Genomic DNA, 17,063 nt, shown 5'->3' with positions numbered 1-17,063 from the left:
ACTGCTTGTCATCAGGCAGTCGTCTCAAAATGAATACAATCTTTTTTTTCACTCTGTTGTCTCTAAAGAGGAAGATCTTGAGCTGCCGTTTGAAAATAGTCAGTGACTGAGCTGATTTGACCTCGAGGGAAAGTTCATTCCACCACTGAGGGGCCAAGACAGAGAAGAGTCTAGATGATTGATAAGAACACTTTATTGCTATATATACCATGTCAAAAGTTCAAGTTCTACTGAAAAGTCTGGCCATCAACCTGACCATACCTACTTAAAAACAATTCAGTACATTCAGAAGGGTGGACAGATCAGGAGGAAAGATAGATAAGAAAATCAGGCGGGGGTTATATGAGGAGAAAAAAGAGAATTTAAAAAAAAACAACCCCCAGACGGTGCTCTAATGGGGAGTACGTTGTGGGGAGGGAACTGGGGACGGAAACAGGACCGGGGACGAGCATCAGTCTGGTTCCGATGCCAAATGGCGCTCACACAGACCAACCAGTTCACGCCCAGGGGTTCGAAGTGGGCGGAGGCGTGGGGTGGGGGTGAGTATATATGTGTGAAAGTGAAGTGATTGTCATTGTGAAACACAGCACAGCGCACAGTGACACATTGAAATGTGTCCTCTGTATTTAACCATCACCCTTGATGAGCAGTGGGCAGCCATGACAGGCACCCGGGGAGCAGTGTGCAGGGACGGTGCTTTTTCAGTGGCACCTCAGTGGCACTTTGGTGGTTCAGTGAGTCCAACCGGCAACCTTCTCATTGTCGATATTATACTGCATGAGCAGACTCCAGGAAAACATGGATGACTGCATCAAGAACAACATCCCTGAAGAAATCAAGCATCCGTGAGAGGAACCACTTCTCTTCAGGTCAGCACCGGATCACCCGTAGTCAGGCCTAAGTCATAGCGTTTTTTTTACACCCAGGAATTGTCGTGGTAGTGACATTTTATTTACCTCTATATTTTGGAGGAATTTCCTATATAATAATAAGAATGGTGAAAACCAGAAACCAGAGAGAGAAGTGGGATTGGAACAAAAATGAATTTGAGCTGGAACTGCATATTGTTAGAAAGTAGAAAGTGAAAAAAACCCTAACACATATAGTCACTGCTTGGGCTAATTTTTCACTAGTAAGTTTTATTATCGCCTTTTCCTGAATACTAACTACCATTTACTTGTCACACAAAGCTTATTTAAGGCCTCTCAAATGTTCATTTTCACACAGTTGGGTTGGTGAATGTGAAGTGATTCTGCTCTGTGACACCTCAGAGGATCCAGAGTCAAACCTGCAACCTCCTGATTACGAGGCTGCTTCCTTAACCGCAAAGCCACCACTACCCCACTTGGTTTGTTATTCATTCACAACAAGACAATTTAACCATGTGAAACATGTACCTGTCTGCCATCTAATGAAGTTAAACTACTGAAAATGGTGACGGTGAAACCGCACCTGATTCAACTCAAGAACTGGGTGGTAACGGGTTGAGTGGTGGAACCAGCTGTGCTAAATGAGGGTAAAACCAAAAACATGCAGGATTATTTTACTCCAGAACCGGTTTTGTAGACCTCAATCTAGTCTTTGTACAACTGGTACTAGTTATCTAACGAGTGCCAGACTTGGCAGGTCTAGAAGGTCATTAATGGTAATTATGTGTCCTATAAAAGTGGAAGCCATAGATGATGCTGACTGTAATGTGGCATCATGGGTTGGTGGTCAGTGGCAGTGTTGCTGTGGGGAGGTGTTGTAGGAGTTTGTATGGGAGCAGTGCTGCTGGATGTTAAAGGTGTACCAGGACCTGCTCCAGCTTCTGGTCAAGCATTTCCAAGACCTGCAATGAATCCACCTCGGGTGCCTGCCGGTCCCCCCTTTGTCCCTGGGGTGCTGCCACCGCCTCAGGTGCCTGCCGGTCCCCCCTTTGTCCCTGGGGTGCTGCCACCGCCTCAGGTGCCCGCCCGCCCCCCGTTTGTCCCCGGCATGCCGCCTCAGGTGCCCGCCAGTCCCCCGTTTGTCCCCGGCGTGCCGCCTCAGGTGCCCGCCAGTCCCCCCTTTGTCCCTGGGTTTGTGCCACCACCGCTGCCGCAGGTGCCCGCCAGTCCCCCCTTTGTCCCCGGGATGCCTCAGGTTCCTGCACGTCCCCCCTTTGTCCCCGGGTTTGTGCCGCCTCAGGTGCCTGCCGCCCCCCCCCTTTGTCCCCGCGGTGCTGCCGCTGCCTCAGACGCCTGGCCATCCTCCCTTTGTCCCTGGGTTTGTGCCGCCACTGCCGCCTCAGGTGCCCGCCAGTCCCCCGTTTGTCCCCGGCATGCGTCCTCAGGTGCCCGCCAGTCCCCCGTTTGTCCCCGGCATGCGTCCTCAGGTGCCCGCCAGTCCCCCGTTTGTCCCCGGCATGCGTCCTCAGGTGCCCGCCAGTCCCCCGTTTGTCCCCGGGTTTGTGCCACCACCGCTGCCGCAGGTGCCTGCCAGTCCCCCCTTTGTCCCTGGGATGCCTCAGGTTCCTGCACGTCCCCCATTTGTCCCTGGGTTTGTGCCACCACCACTGCCTCAGGTGCCTGCCAGTCCCCCCTTTGTCCCTGGGATGCCTCAGGTTCCTGCACGTCCCCCATTTGCTCCTTTGCCTCAGGGAACAGGGGGGCAGCTTCAAGATCCTGGAAGCATCCAGCAGCAGCTGCTTGGCCCAGTAAAGGAGCTGACCTGGAAGTTTCCTCAGATGCCAGTAGAGCCCACGTCCCCCCCAGTGCAGTTCCAGCTGAGGGAGCCGGTATCGGTCAGCAGTGTGGCAGCTACCTGTGACGAGAATATGGTGCACGTGGAGGTTAAGAAGGACCTGTTTGGTTCTGGAGAGCTCATCCAGGCATCAGACATCTCACTAGGAGGCTGTGGGGTGACTGGAGAAGATTCTGTGGCTCAGCTGCTGTATTTTCAGTCCTATTTGCAGGCCTGTGGCAGCCAAGTAGTGGTGAGTTCTGGTTCCTCTTCGGTCAGGAATCTGTTGGACTTTCTCCAGTAACTCTGGCTTTTTCCCCCTTCAAACACAGATGACCAACGATTCCCTGGTTTATTCCTTTTCTCTGACCTACATCCCAAGAGCCATTTCTAACGCTTCTGCTCCAATAGTCAGAACCAGTGGTGCTGTAATTGGGATTGAATGCCACTATTTGAGGTGAGCTCTAGCTGATCTGCTCTCCCATGTCTCTCTGTATTTAGAGATGCTTTTTGATATCGGTTTCTTCTTGCATGTGACCAGGCTTCACAATGTGAGCAGCAATGCCCTGCAGCCTGCCTGGATCCCATATGCTGCTACTAAAACTGCAGAGGAGCTGCTGGTCTTCTCTCTCAAGCTCATGACTGGTAGGTACAGTTGTGGTCCACTGTTCCACTGTGTTGGCTGTTCCTAACATTTGCTTTTGTCTTCAGATGATTGGAAGTTTGAGAGGCCTTCCAACATCTTTTACATGGGAGATCTGATCCATTTTGAGGCTTCTGTCAAGCAGTACAACCATGTCCCCCTCCGGGTGTTTGTTGATACCTGTGTGGTCACCGCTGTCCCTGATGCAGCTGCTGCTCCCAGTTATCTCTTCATTCAGAACCATGGGTGAGGAGCAGCTTCATTTCTTTATGGCTTTGTTTTATGATGTGCTGTAGTCTCATGTTGCTCTCCTTTTTATTATAGATGTCTGGTTGATTCCAAGCTCACTGGCTCATCTTCTCGCTTCCTGCCCCGTACACAGGATTTCAAGCTCCAGTTCCAGCTGGAGGCTTTCAGGTTTCAGCAGGGGGACACCGGCTCTGTACGTGTCTCAAGCTAGCCCTTCGCTCTCATGGTTCCACCTTGGCATGGTGGCTGACCGTCCGTATCTCTCTTGTTCCAGCTGTTCATCACTTGCTTGCTGAAGGCAACAGCGGCTGCTTCCCCGACTGATGCTGAGCACAAAGCCTGTTCTTTTGTAGGACACAAGTAGGTCTGGACTAGATGCTGCATTACAAACATCCACATGTACTTTTTATTCAGGCCCTGATCTTTCTATGAAGGTGGGCTGGTGCGGGTGGAGAGGACCAACTGTGTAGCTGCTGTGATGGTTCTTGTGGGTCCAGGAAGGCAAGAGAGCTGACCTCTGTCTCAGGTATGTGGACATTTTTAGGCTCTATCTGTTTGCGCTGATTTTATACATTTTTAATCCTGTTCCTTTTCCTTTCTTTCAGATTCTGGATGGGAGAAAGAAATATCTTTGGGACCGTTGTTCATCCGGGGATGACCAGCCTGTGTCTCTTTATGACGTTCTCTTTTAATGGCAAAATAAATGCTGAAATGGATTGTTGTGTGTAAAGAAGTCCTGTCTCTCCTTTTCAAGCATGCACCATTTACAACTACAGGTCCTCTTTACTAAATACACTTCAGATTGGGGGGGGGTCTGAGGAACCAGGCATCTGTAACTGTTTATTCTAATACATGTTTGGAGATGGCGTTCTGATTCATGAAGTGGTCATTTTTAGTTAATTGGTCTTATGCCCCCTCCAGAGGTTCCTATTGCTATGTCCACAGGACATATCTGAACTGTCCCTCACATGGAGACTCTCCTATGCTCTTAACTCCCTCCACGTGTAAGTGCCACAGTCCCCACCCACTACTTCCCGGGTGCCTGTCATGGCTGCCCACTGCTCGCTCTGGGTGATGGGTTAAATGCAGAGGACAAATTTCACTGTGTGCATCGTGTGCTGTGCAAGACGTGACAATCAATTCACATTAAGTGGCGCTATAACTCTGGTATCACTCAGCATGCTTCTTGTCTCATGTCTAGTTCTGTATTAAACAGCGAACACATCGCTCTCTTGTATAGTCATTAGAAATGTTGCTTTATGAGATTCTGCATCTGAACCATGAATGTTAATTCCCCATTGTTGTATGTGTGAAATGTTTAAGGTTCTAGGTCAGGTTTGAATAAGTCAGCATTATTACAAAAATCCCATTTGCTGTACACGTGGTACAAAAAAAAAATTCATTTCTGGACTAGTTGTAGAAAGTAACCGCTTTGGGTTTCCGTGTGGATACAAGGCCAGATTTATTAGAAATGTAACCATTTAAACACTAACATTTTGTCTAGCTGGGCCTTTGTCATGCCCATAATCATTTTAGTCTAGTTAGATTTCAGTCAACAAAGTCTGAACATTTTAGTCAGGATTATCTGTGACTTTTTGTCAATGAAAATAGTCTTTTAGTCTCATAGGAAAGAATGTGTAGGCCTGGACGCTCCATGTGTTTGCCTGTGTTTGAATGTACAAGGCTAAGACGTTTTCCAAACATAGGGTGTTATGCTGGACACAAGACAGATTCTGGTGTCCTTGTCCCGGCCTATGATGAAGCTGATTCTGCTTTCCTACCTTGCGTTACCCACAGTGGAATAAATATGCTTTTGAATTTACTAACGGTGAGAGTTCTCTTGCCAGTCCCCCCGTGTACGGTAAATTAAACTTGGAAAATCAACTCAGTTGACATTATTTATTGCAGAAAATTCCCACAATAATTTCTACTTGTGTCATTCAACACATTCTGTATTCTGCTCGCTGCTGCAGTGTGTACAATGTGCAATCATTCTGAATATTGTTAATAATTTAACATAATCTGCCCAATTCACCCAAACTGCCACGGTTTATCCCTCCCACATCACCTCCTCCTCTTTCCCCCAAACCTGTCCAGACTCATGGTGTTCGGACAATGGTGTCATGTCCAGGTGTCTCCCACGTGACGTGATCTGAGGGCTTGGGACAGAGCTGAAGAGGCTACAGCCGTAAGTACATTTCAGACACGATAATACAGACAGGTAACAAACTGAAGAAGAAATCTGAAGAACCAAAATGTAGAGCATTCTACCTCAATGATCCCTCACTGTTGCAGCTGTAATAGTTTTTTGTATCATAAATACATGAGAAACGTGTATTTCATTTCATGGATATATGTGCATTTGGTTGAATTTGGTTAGAGCAGTTTCAAAACCAGTCACCCCATTTCCATCAAATACTAATAGGAATAAAAAGGTCAAATAACTGAGCCGATCAGAAAAGATGTTTATTTGACAGTGTTGTGTCGAGCTTCTAAATCCTGTTGGGTATGATATGAATTTGTAAAACATGTTAAAAATCGTATCGTATGTGTTAACGCTACGTAAAAAACAGTCTCTGTAATCCCTGGGACAGAAGCGCTATTTTAGTGTCTCCCAGGTTACGTTTGTGTAGGCGTGGCGTAGAGCAGCACGCCGCTGAATGAAGAAAGGATCTCACTGGACGCCGCCAACATGCCGGACCTCAGCTGCAGCCCCACCCTGTTGGACCGCTTGAGCTCCAGAACCAGGCTGAAGGAGGCGGAGCCGCCACAGACGCAGCTGTCTGTGGCCCCTCCTCCAGGGACGGCCGTGTCCAGCTTATGCACGCTCCGATTGGACACCATCAGCACCACTTCCACTCGCTCCACCCTCTGGGCTGTTACCACAGCGCTGAGCAGGTACCGCCCATCGATGGGTGCAGTGAAAAGACCTTAAAAATCGCACATGCTTAAAAAAATTACCATCATGCACCACGCATGCGCTGTAGTAGCACGCCGTCTTGTTACCTGTATGGGGATCGTAATGTCCTCCGTCGTTCAGCAGGACCTTGTTGAAGCAGATCGTCCCCACGGCATCAGAAAATGGCCGCATGGTCAGACCTGCTGAGAACGAGGCCGTATCCGATGCACGCCGCGCCCCGCCTGGACACACATGCAAACAAGGCCATTTGATTGCAATACTTTATGTGCAAACAGTGCTGTTGAGGTGTTGTTAAAACCATGACCTAATGCTAGCAGTGGAATCCGAACCGTCGTCTGAGGATCCCCTGCTGCGGAGAAGGGCGGAGAAAGGGCGTGTGTTAGTACAGTCTAATAAAATATAACATTTCAACAAGCTTGCTGACCTGAAGGAACCTCGTGGGCGAAGGACACAGGAACAACGGGAGGGTAACCTGTGGAATGAAATAGAGTTCAGCGTTCAGACAGCTTTGACCACCAGGTGGCGCTGCAGGCCAGAGTGCGGGAGAGGTGCGATGTGTCCACCTGGAGCGCCAGCGTAGCCCTTGACCAAGGTCGTGCTGCCATTTTCACCTTGTGGAAGGCGGGACGCCAGCTTGGTGCCCGGAGGCCCCGCCTCTCCCGTCTCCATCACGGCAGGCAGGGGGCGGGCGGAGCCAGAAGACACTGCGGTGCCAGGGTCTGAAAAGGAAAGGGGAGGAGTGGGAGTGGCCCGAGGCTCGTAAAAGAGACGCTTCAGGGGTCCGGCCGACAGATGTTTCGCCTCCTCACACCCCCGACAGCTGGAGCAGAAGCTCCACAGCCCGCGGCAAACCACCGCAGCTTCACATGCGCGTCTCCTTCAGCTTCATAACAGGAAGGGGAATGAAATATCGCTTTAACCAGACAGACAGAAAAGGGCTTTTCCCCCAAACACCAGTAAAACACCAGATTATCATATAATATTGTAATTTTTAGATAAATATGTACCGAGTACTGAGAGTTTTCTCCTTTTCTCTCATTAGTTTGGCTTGGGAAGGCGAAGTCTTCTTCTTTTATTTTTTAGTCCTACAGTTGTCATCACACATCCTCGAAACTTTACATGTTTTCCGGCCCACACCGCAGAAGTGTGCTTTATAACCAATCTGCAACTCCGCCAACGTGCCACACCCATTTTTCAGACCGTTTTCCCATTGACTTAAAATGGGACCAAGTGCTCACGTCCACAATTTTTATTGTAGACACCCGTAAATCAACATAGCGATTCTCCATGACCCCTCTTTGAGTTTATTCGCCTTTTTCCCAGGTGGCCATGCCCTAACACCTCTTTTTCATCCCTTGCTTTTTTCCCATTCACTTACAATGGGAAAATGAACCTGTTCTTGGTTCCTCACATTTCAACATATTGACATGAAACTTGGTACACACATCCATCTAAGGCCAACTTAATTTCCTCTTTCACTTTTCACCCACACTCCTTGTTTATCACTCTTTGGTTTTATCCCTCCTTCCTTCCATTCACCACCATGAATTTTATAGAGCAACAGTGGTCACATTTTCAGCCTTTCAACCACCACACATTTCACCCATTCAACAAACTTAACATGTTCAACCACATTCAACCTCTTACCACTCATACCCCTAACCTCTTCTTCTCTTTTTTATCCCTCCATCCTCCCATTAAAGCCCATTTATTTTACAGAGGTACAATGGTAACATTTTCAGCCTTCCAAATAAATGTCCCAAATGTCAGTAAATTTAACGTGACGCATCGTGGCCATGCCCTTTTAGATTTTTTTATGTTAGCATGCTAGCACTTGCATTGCTTACATGCTAATTTTCAACATGGTCTAAACATCACCAAATTTCACGTGATGCAATGTGGCCTCGCCCTGTTAGCATTTTAATGCTAGCATGCTAACTGTTGTTGTTAGTAGCTTTGTTAGTAGTAACTAACATGCTACTTTTTCATCTCGCTCCAAACGTCACAAAAGTGACACATTGTGGCCATGCCCCGTTAGCATTTTTTATGTTAGCATGCTAACATTATTAGCATGCTAATTTTTAAACCTTCCAAATGTCACCAAATTTCACATGACTCATTGTGACCACACCCTCTTAGCATTTTGACGTTAGTATGCTAACACGCTAATTTTTAAACATGCTCCAAAATTTCACGTGTTACCTGATTTCACTTTCTCTTTCTTCCTTTTTTTAAAAATTTTACCAATTCAACAATAATTTCACTCTTCCCCTTCATCCTTTCATCCTCTTGTCTTTTAACCTTTCATTTTTTTCCATGCCAAAATTGAAGCTTGTTCACAAACCTCCCTTTTCCAGTTTCTAATTTATGTCAGTGTAAAAGAAGGTGTGTTGGAAATTAATTCTGGGAAACGGCTGCATTTTTTGTTAACAATCTTCGTTTTACATCAGTTTAACCAGAGACCCTCTGGTAAGTCGCTTTGGATAAAAGCGTCTGCTAAATAAAGAAAGAGTAAAGTAAAGTAAAGACCCTCTTTTAACAGAGTATGTGTGAATTCTGAGAATTCTTTCTAAAGACTTTATACTAAACTATGGACTTATTCCACGAGACATTGCCTCCAGAATATTAAATCATGTGATAAACTCACAGCACCGTTCTTTTTATTGCTTCACACCGACCAACTGGCATATAATTGAAATGTTTTCCAGAAATGTCTGGCTGTTCATGCCCTGAATGTCCTGTCCTTTTATATAGCCACGCCCCACGTAGGTGCTTTTCAAATAATTACAATCCACCAACAAACTAAATTGTGGTTTCTGCTCAACTCTCCTCATAAATCAGATGTTTCCAGGTGTCCTAACTGCTGCTGTCCCGCCATAAATGTGGACATGTTGGTTTCTCCACCATCTGGCCGAGTTCCGGGAGGGGCCTGATATGGACTAAGTGGTTGTGGACAGAGAGTGGGTGAGAGGGCCGTTAAAAACCCCTCTCTAGCTCTGACTGGTTCATTTACTGTTAGCTGTCTGTCTGTGTGTCATTACCTGATAACATTTAAGCATTTCTGTGAAGCCTAAATAATTCGTCTACAAACTGTTCTTGTAGAGGGGGCCACAGACACTTTTCCTCCGGGGCCATTACCGGGTTTTTTTGGTGAGTGTGTGTGTGTGTGTGTGTGTGTGGGTTTATAAGGGGGAGGGCTGCGTGGTACTGAAATGGACTCCACATGTGCCGCTGATCACAGTTGATCCCGCTGTTATGATTAAAGGACGCGGTTGAACCCCCTGTAGCGGCTGCCCTCCCCTCTGTGTGTGTGTGTGTGTGTGTGTGTGGGAAGTGAAAGTCTCCTAAACGCCGTTAAACAGACGAGCGAAACGTGCTGAGGAACACGAGACCGTGGACCAGCGTCCCTTCACGTCTAAAAAGAGATGAATCCACAGTTCTGCTGGGTGCCTGTGAATTGGTCAGGGTTCCAGCACGGCCACCCCAACAAAAGTCCTGCCTCACACGATAAAGTTCCGCCGATGGTGTCAGAGTCTAACCAAGGTGACGTTTCTCATGAAACGTTGAATGATAAGAGAACAAAACTCTTCAAAGTAGAAAGAACAAAGACAGACAGAAGATAGGCGAGATGAATGAACACAAGACAATGGTTCTAAAGGTTTCCACCTCAGTCAGATAGTTATCAGTTATCCACTCCCTACGGCATTGAGGACGAGAGGACGACAAATTTCAACCAGTTGAAGGTACAGCTCCTCCAAATCCAAGTCTGCATTAGAACCTGCAGTGGCCATCATGTGGCCAGAGGACACGAATTTCTGCAGACGAGTCCCCCAGGGCAAGGCGGTGGTCATGAAAAGTCACCGTCGGAGACGTGTAGCGGGTAAGGACGAGGACCTGTAATAGGAATGTTGTCCTCCAAGGTGCCACTGAGGTCCCCTTGATGAAGGTCCCGTCCACACACGCTGCTCACCGGGAGCCTGTCATGGCTGCCCACTGTCACCAAGGGTGATGGTTAAAAGGGACACAGAGGACACATTTATCTGTTTTATCTGTTCCTAAACAAAGTCATTCGGCAGCAGCTGGTCACATGACCTTTTGACCATAAAACCAGTGCGTAGAGTTTTTTTTTTTTCTTTGGTGTAGTGATTGTCACATGTGATACACAGCAGCACAGCACACGGTGCACACAGTGAAATTTGTCCTCTGCATTTAACCCATCACCCTTGGTGAGCAGTGGGCACCATGACAGGCGCCCGGGGAGCAGTGTGTGGGGACGCTTACGGGGCCGCTTCCTTAACCGCTAGGCCACCACCGGTGTGTGTGTAACTGGGCAACGTTTTCCTTGAAGTGACCAGCTTCCCCAGCCAGACCTCCACAAGCTTCTCCATGACCTCATGTGCCTGAGCTCAGCACCTGGTGCCGAAAAAGGTCCGAGTCAGTCGTTCCCAGGGAAAATCGGCCCCTTTATTGGCTCTTTATCTTCAGGAGGTTTTGATAAGCCGCTGGCCGCGCCGCCTCTGCCGGTTTCAGCCGAATCGACACTCTCGCCTCACTCCAGATAGCGTGTGTATATTTAACCAATCACGTGACGGGTCAGTCGCTGCAACTGGCCACAGGTCAAATGTCAACGTGGAGAGGAGAGCTGGCAAAGCAGACATGTCCCCCTGTTTTCATCAGGCATGAACACACACACACACACACACACACACACACTGACCAGTTTGGGTTGATCTCTGGCTCTGTTATGACATGTTATTGAGAAATTTCTGGAAACTCAAGTAGGACGTCAACTCAATAAATTCACAGGGTGTGTGTCCCGGGCCTGGCCGCGAATGTGTGTTTCATTGTGTGGGTGTGTGTGTGTGGGGAGGGGACGGTACTAATCCAGAAGGCCCATGGGAGGGTCTTCTCAAAAACAAACAGCAACAACAAGAAAAACCTCCAGAAAAAACAGGCAAATAAAGACCACTGACTCGCACACACACACACACACACTCACACACACACACACACATCCCCATGAAATCAGAGCTCACATTTCCCCAACAGACATGTGTGTCCAATCAGAGAACACAGGGAGCCAGAGAGCAGTTGTCCCCTGGGACACAAATCACCGCGCGCACAGGAAGTCCCGCTTTAAACAGGGTGGCCGAGAGGCAGACCTGCAGACACGGCTGGACGCTAAACAGGCAACCTGAATCTGTGGAGTCACATAACTTCACATATTCTTAAATATTGCTCTCGTGTAGTCATAATCAGTCAGAACATATTTTAGTTCATATTTTTCTGAACCTAACCTACAACTCAAATTTTGTGCAATTATTTCTGACGTTTTTATGAACACAGACTGGAAAGGGGAGGAGCCCGTAGGCATGATTGACGGCTCTTGCACACCCTACTTCCTTTAAACCCCTCCAGCCAGTTCGTCACAGATGCGAGTGTTGCCAGATATCTGATGGTTTCTGCCAAAAATGCCCCAGAACCAGCTGAAACTTCCATATAAGTATTTGACTCCCTATTTCCTCTCTAAACGGTCCAATCTGGCAACACTGAGCCCTTCTTTCTCTGTTTAGCTCCGGCTTCTCTCCCCGTCTGTTCTTTTCGCCTCGTACCTGTGCGCCCGGGTACACCGGTGTCCTCCAGGCGAGCGGCGATCTCGCCGAGGTCTCGTGAGTGGGCGCGGAGGGTGCCGTTCAGCTGCTTGACGCAGGTCCACAAGCTGGTGACGTGTCTGTTGAGGCCGTCCCTGATCCTCAGCAGACTGTCCGACATCGGCTCCAGCCTGCCGCAGACACCTTCGACCCTCGCAACCCGTCCGCCCACGCCCAGCAATGTCCCCTCCAAAATGGCCAACCGTTCCACCAAGTCCTCCTCCCCAGCTGCTCTGCTGCTACAGTTCTGATGGCAGGTGACATTCGGGCGGCCAGAAATGAAGGTCTCCAAGGAACCTACCCGCTGCATGAGAGACCTCACCTCCCCCTGGGGACTCCAGGGACCTTTGCTGTCGTTCCATGTCCTGAAGCTGTCAGTTAGCATCTCCAGGGCTGCGAGACGTCCATCCTGAGAGTCCAGCCCTCTACTGCAGCGTTCCACCTGCTTCCTTGTGTTCTCCAAGCTTGTGTTTAATGCATCCTCCAAGTCCTCCATAGCGGACCTGTTCCCAACCACTCGGCTCCAAGCCGATGCCTCCTCCTGCCTGTCCTTCTCTATCTCTCCACGTATCTTCTGCTCCAGGGAGAGGCAGTTTTCCTCCACGCTCTTCTCTACAAGACCTAAGCGCTCCTCCAGAGCGGTCCTCCTGTCCGCCTCCTGCTTTAGGGTGTGGTTCTGCCGCTCCAGAGTTAGCAGGAAGCCTTGTTGTGCCTCCTGTAGTATTCGGAGCTCTTCTCGCGCCTGGTCGTTCTCAGACACGGGGCTGTGGCCTGAGTCTGGAGGCGAAACGCGGAGATCCTGGATCTCCTTGCGGAGGTCAGCCTCCTTGGTGTCCAGTAGCTCGAGCAGACTGAGGTAGGAGGAGTCCTGCTCCTCGCAGTGCTCCTGAACAGACATCATCTTATACTCACAAGAGTTCTTCAGGTCGGCCATCTTGATCTCCAGGCCCTCCAGCATCTCCGAGCGGACGGCTGCGATTTGCTCGTCCACGTACGCCTTGAGCGAGGTCCGACTGGGCCAATCAGGTGCATGGGGCGGGGCTGACGTGCCTCGACTCACTTCGGTCAGCAGGCGCAGCTGTCCTTCATGCTGCTGGACCTGCTCCTGCAGCTCCTGGAGGATTTGCGCGTTGGAGGTGACCGAGTTTGCGAGGTGTGCAAGCTGGCTGTGGAACTGGCCTGTAATGGGGTCACCAGATATCACCGGGAGCACGAAGCTTTCGGTGGCGCCGGCCAGGGCGCTGTCGGGCTGCCGCTGGTTCCCCAGCATGCCCAGGAAGATCCTGCTGGCCTCTTCCTGCAGATCCTGCCGCAGGTTGACATTCACGCCCGTCATGGCGGCCTGCATGTCCAGCAGGCCCTGGGACAAGCGCTGGACTTCCCGCTCCAGCTGCTGGACCTTGGGAGTTTCCACCTGAGCCCTCTGAGGGCCGCCGCTCTGCAGCCATGGGTGGCTGTGTTGTCCCCAACTGGGAAGACGAGTCTCCGCCTGTCCTCCCCGGGGGCCTGAGATAAGATCCATCTGCTCTGGGCCTGAGAGGATCGAGAACATCAACTCAAAAAAAAAGCGTCCAATGGCAGTGCATCAACTAAATGAAAGACCTTACCCAGCATGCTTTGCTCCTGTCCGGGAACGGGCGCTGCGTGTGGATACGGCCACTGGGACGCGGGTGGGGAATCTTTGCGCTCCAAGCAGTCGTGGCCCTTAAACCCGGGACAGCACCTCCACTCCAGCTCCGTCACCTGCTTGTATCCGACTCTATAGACGGTCCGGTGGACGGTCCGATACCTGCGCCAATCACAGCCGTCACTACGGTGATAGTGCACTACTGTTACCCCGCGGTTCCGGAATTCCACTCTATTACGGAAAACTGGACAGTGTGAGCTGCTTTAAAAAGAAAAAAGAGAAAAAAGAAGAAAAAAAAGAGGTGGTGGCCTAGCGGTTAAGGAAGCGGCCCCGTAATCAGAAGGTTGCCGGTTCGAATCCCGATCCGCCAAGGTGCCACTGAAAAAAGCACCGTCTCCACACACTGCTGGACACGTTTCACCGTGTGCACCGTGTGCTGTGCTGCAGTGTATCACAATGACAATCACGTCACTTTCACTTTAAAATGTTGGTTTGGTTTTACAGTAGAAAGAACTGTGTACCTCAAGCATAGACAACATAGATAATACTTCCACATAAGAACAGTCGTAATTACACATGATTTGGGGAAAAACTCACGGCCCGGGTTCCAGCTCCGGTTCCAGCACGGCGCAGCTCACGTTCCTGTGCACGACGAAGGCGCACCAGTTCCTGCGGAGCACAGCACAGACACGCACCTCACCAGGACGCGGGGGAAGCGGGGCCGGAGACGCGCATCGGCCGCACCACGCCGCTACTCACCGGCTCCTCGCACGCTGCGCGGCCCCGGAGGAGGCAGAGCCGCGGGAGGACGGGGTGGCGCAGGCCAGGCGCAGCAGCGCGGCGAGGCGCAGCAGCGCGGCGAGGCGCAGCAGCGCTCCGGCGGAGGAGACCCTCATGGCTGGCCGCCCGAGCCGCTGCGGAGGGCCGGATAAGGAGGTCCGGCGGCGGGGGGCGGGCTGCAGGGGGCGTCCGTGGCCCCGAGCATCACCCGTCACACGCCTTTCACGATGACGACATCGCGCTTTAAGTCAAGTGATTCACATGTGGATTATGGATGCCAAGGTCTGTGTGTGCCTAGTGGTAATCAGGGGGTTGCTGGTTCGAATCCCGATCCGCCACTGAGGTCCCCTTGTCGCCACACACTGATCACCAAGGGTGATGGTTAAATACAGAGGACAAATTAAGTGTTTGTCACTTGTGGTAGATACACAGCAGCACAGCACACGGTGCACACAGTGAAATGTGTCCTCTGTATTTAACCATCACCCTTGGTGAGCAGTGGGCACCATGACAGGCGCCCGGGGAGCAGTGTGTGGGGACGGTGCTTTTCACCTCAGTGGCACCCTGGCGGATCGGGATTCGAACCGACAACCTTCTGATTACCTTAACTGCTAGGCCACCACTGTCCCAAGAGGTCTGTTTCTGCTCGGCATTGAACCAAGGACCTTTCACGTGTAACCACTACACCACAGAAACTTTAAACTTGTGGAGATGCCGGGGATTGAACCCGGTACCTCATACATGCGATGCATGCACTCTACCACTGAGCTACATCAGTTTCATGTTCAAGTGTTAACACCTGTGGATTATGGATACCAAGGCTATTCTCCTTGCCAGGTTAGAGAATGTTATTGGGATTAAGGGAACAGCCCTTGAATGGTTCAGATCATATTTGACCAACCGATATCAGTTTGTGGACATCAATGGTGTTTCGTCTTCACATAGTAAAGTAGAGTGTGGTGTTCCACAAGGTTCTGTCCTAGGTCCGTTACTTTTTTCTCTATACATGTTACCTTTAGGCGACGTCATCCGCAAACACGGTATTAGCTTTCATTGCTACGCTGACGACACACAGCTGTATCTGTCAGCAATGCCAGATCAGAGGCAGCAGCTGAACAATATAGAGAATTGTCTGAAGGACATTAGACAGTGGATGCTCACCAACTTTCTCCTGTTAAACCCTGACAAGACAGAAGCGCTCGTAATCGGGCCTCAAGCAGCCAGGCATAAACTGGCTGACTACACAATAACCCTGGATAGCCTTTGTATCTCACCGAGTATTGAAGTGAAGGATCTAGGTGTCATAATTGATGCAGGTCTCTCATTCAGTTCGCACGTAGATAATGTAACTAGAATAGCATTCTTTCACCTTAGAAATATTGCGAAAATAAGAAATATCATTTCAATGCATGATGCAGAAAAGTTGGTCCATGCATTTATTACATCAAGGTTAGATTACTGCAATGCATTATTGTCTGGATGCTCTAGTAGGTGCATGAGTAAACTCCAGCTAGTACAGAATGCTGCAGCCAGAGTTCTAACTAGAACCAGGAAATTTGACCACATCACCCCAGTCTTACAATCACTGCACTGGTTACCCATCAAATTTAGGATTGACTACAAAATCCTACTTTTAACCTATAAAGCTCTAAATGGTCTCGCCCCACAGTACCTGAGTGAACTTTTGGTTCTTTACGAACCGCCACGCCCCCTTCGATCAATGGGTGCGGGGTCACTACTGGTACCAAAGGTGCAGAAGGTCACAGCTGGGAGCAGATCCTTCTCCTATAGAGCTCCGCAGTTGTGGAACAGCTTGCCTGTCTCTGTCCGGGATTCAGACACAGTCTCAGTGTTTAAATACAATCTCAAAACCTATCTGTTTTCTCTGGCTTTTTGCTAAAGTCCTAGACCCTCATTTCACTTCATCTTGACGCAGTGTCAATTATAAAGTCCAGTTTATCACAGAGTCCCCCTGTTACACAGACAGTGTTAAATTCACCCTAGTTAGGCTGTCCTAGTTAGGGTACCAGGCCACTGTAGCACCAATATACAATTATAACCACAGATTTCAGTATCGGTCGTACAGTGCAACCGTCTGCCGCTGCTTCTGTTTGTTTTTCTCCGAGACACGGAATCAAGCACCCAGACTACGACCCCAGTGAAGAGACCAGCAAATACATCCTGGTTCCTGACAACTGCTAAACGAGGACATACCATGAAGCAAACCAGAGGGTCACCACAGCCACCACCACCGTTACAACTACAGCTTCAGGGATCTTCAAATGGACCAGTAACATCATTATGGACACGTAATCTAGACCATGACACTGAATACATCCTGGACTTCTCCAACCCTACAACTGTAGGAATTATCATTATATCATATCCAACCCTGCACTGACACCACTTGCAGGCTCACTCTACCCTGGAAGGGGGTCTCTGTATCACTCCTTCCCAACATTTCTTCCTTTCCTTTTTTTTCTCTCTCCT

The 17,063-nt window shown here is 49.5% G+C and overlaps 2 protein-coding genes across 3 annotated transcripts; one reads left to right on the top strand and one right to left on the bottom strand.

The window, feature by feature from the left end:
- Nucleotides 1–798: 798 nt before the first annotated feature.
- LOC114774893 (zona pellucida sperm-binding protein 3-like) lies at nt 799–4,253 on the top strand. The gene is made up of 10 exons (XM_028966431.1): nt 799–845; nt 2,170–2,272; nt 2,621–2,956; nt 3,036–3,160; nt 3,245–3,348; nt 3,415–3,592; nt 3,671–3,788; nt 3,870–3,955; nt 4,030–4,121; nt 4,201–4,253. The coding sequence occupies exons 1-10, from the start codon at nt 799–801 to the stop codon at nt 4,251–4,253; spliced, it is 1,242 nt and encodes a 413-aa protein (XP_028822264.1).
- A 1,787-nt stretch (nt 4,254–6,040) lies between these two features.
- Nucleotides 6,041–14,739, bottom strand: emilin2b (elastin microfibril interfacer 2b). Of its 2 annotated transcripts, none has more exons than XM_028970650.1 (9): nt 14,553–14,739; nt 14,391–14,462; nt 13,774–13,955; nt 12,128–13,699; nt 7,079–7,234; nt 6,940–6,987; nt 6,820–6,864; nt 6,602–6,736; nt 6,041–6,525 (listed from the first exon to the last, which is right to left on the bottom strand). In XM_028970650.1, exons 1-9 carry the CDS (start codon nt 14,687–14,689, stop codon nt 6,215–6,217), a joined length of 2,658 nt encoding a protein of 885 aa, XP_028826483.1. In that variant the 5' UTR covers nt 14,690–14,739; the 3' UTR covers nt 6,041–6,214. The 2 variants fall into 2 exon arrangements, with proteins under 2 accessions (XP_028826483.1, XP_028826484.1); XM_028970651.1 differs by having other exon boundaries at nt 6,820–6,861.
- Between the last annotated feature and the right edge of the window lie 2,324 nt (nt 14,740–17,063).

The sequence above is a fragment of the Denticeps clupeoides genome, chromosome 2, assembly GCF_900700375.1.
Source record: "Denticeps clupeoides chromosome 2, fDenClu1.1, whole genome shotgun sequence".
NCBI classification, from domain to species: Eukaryota; Metazoa; Chordata; class Actinopteri; order Clupeiformes; family Denticipitidae; genus Denticeps; species Denticeps clupeoides.
This window is presented reverse-complemented; position numbering and strand designations above follow the sequence as displayed.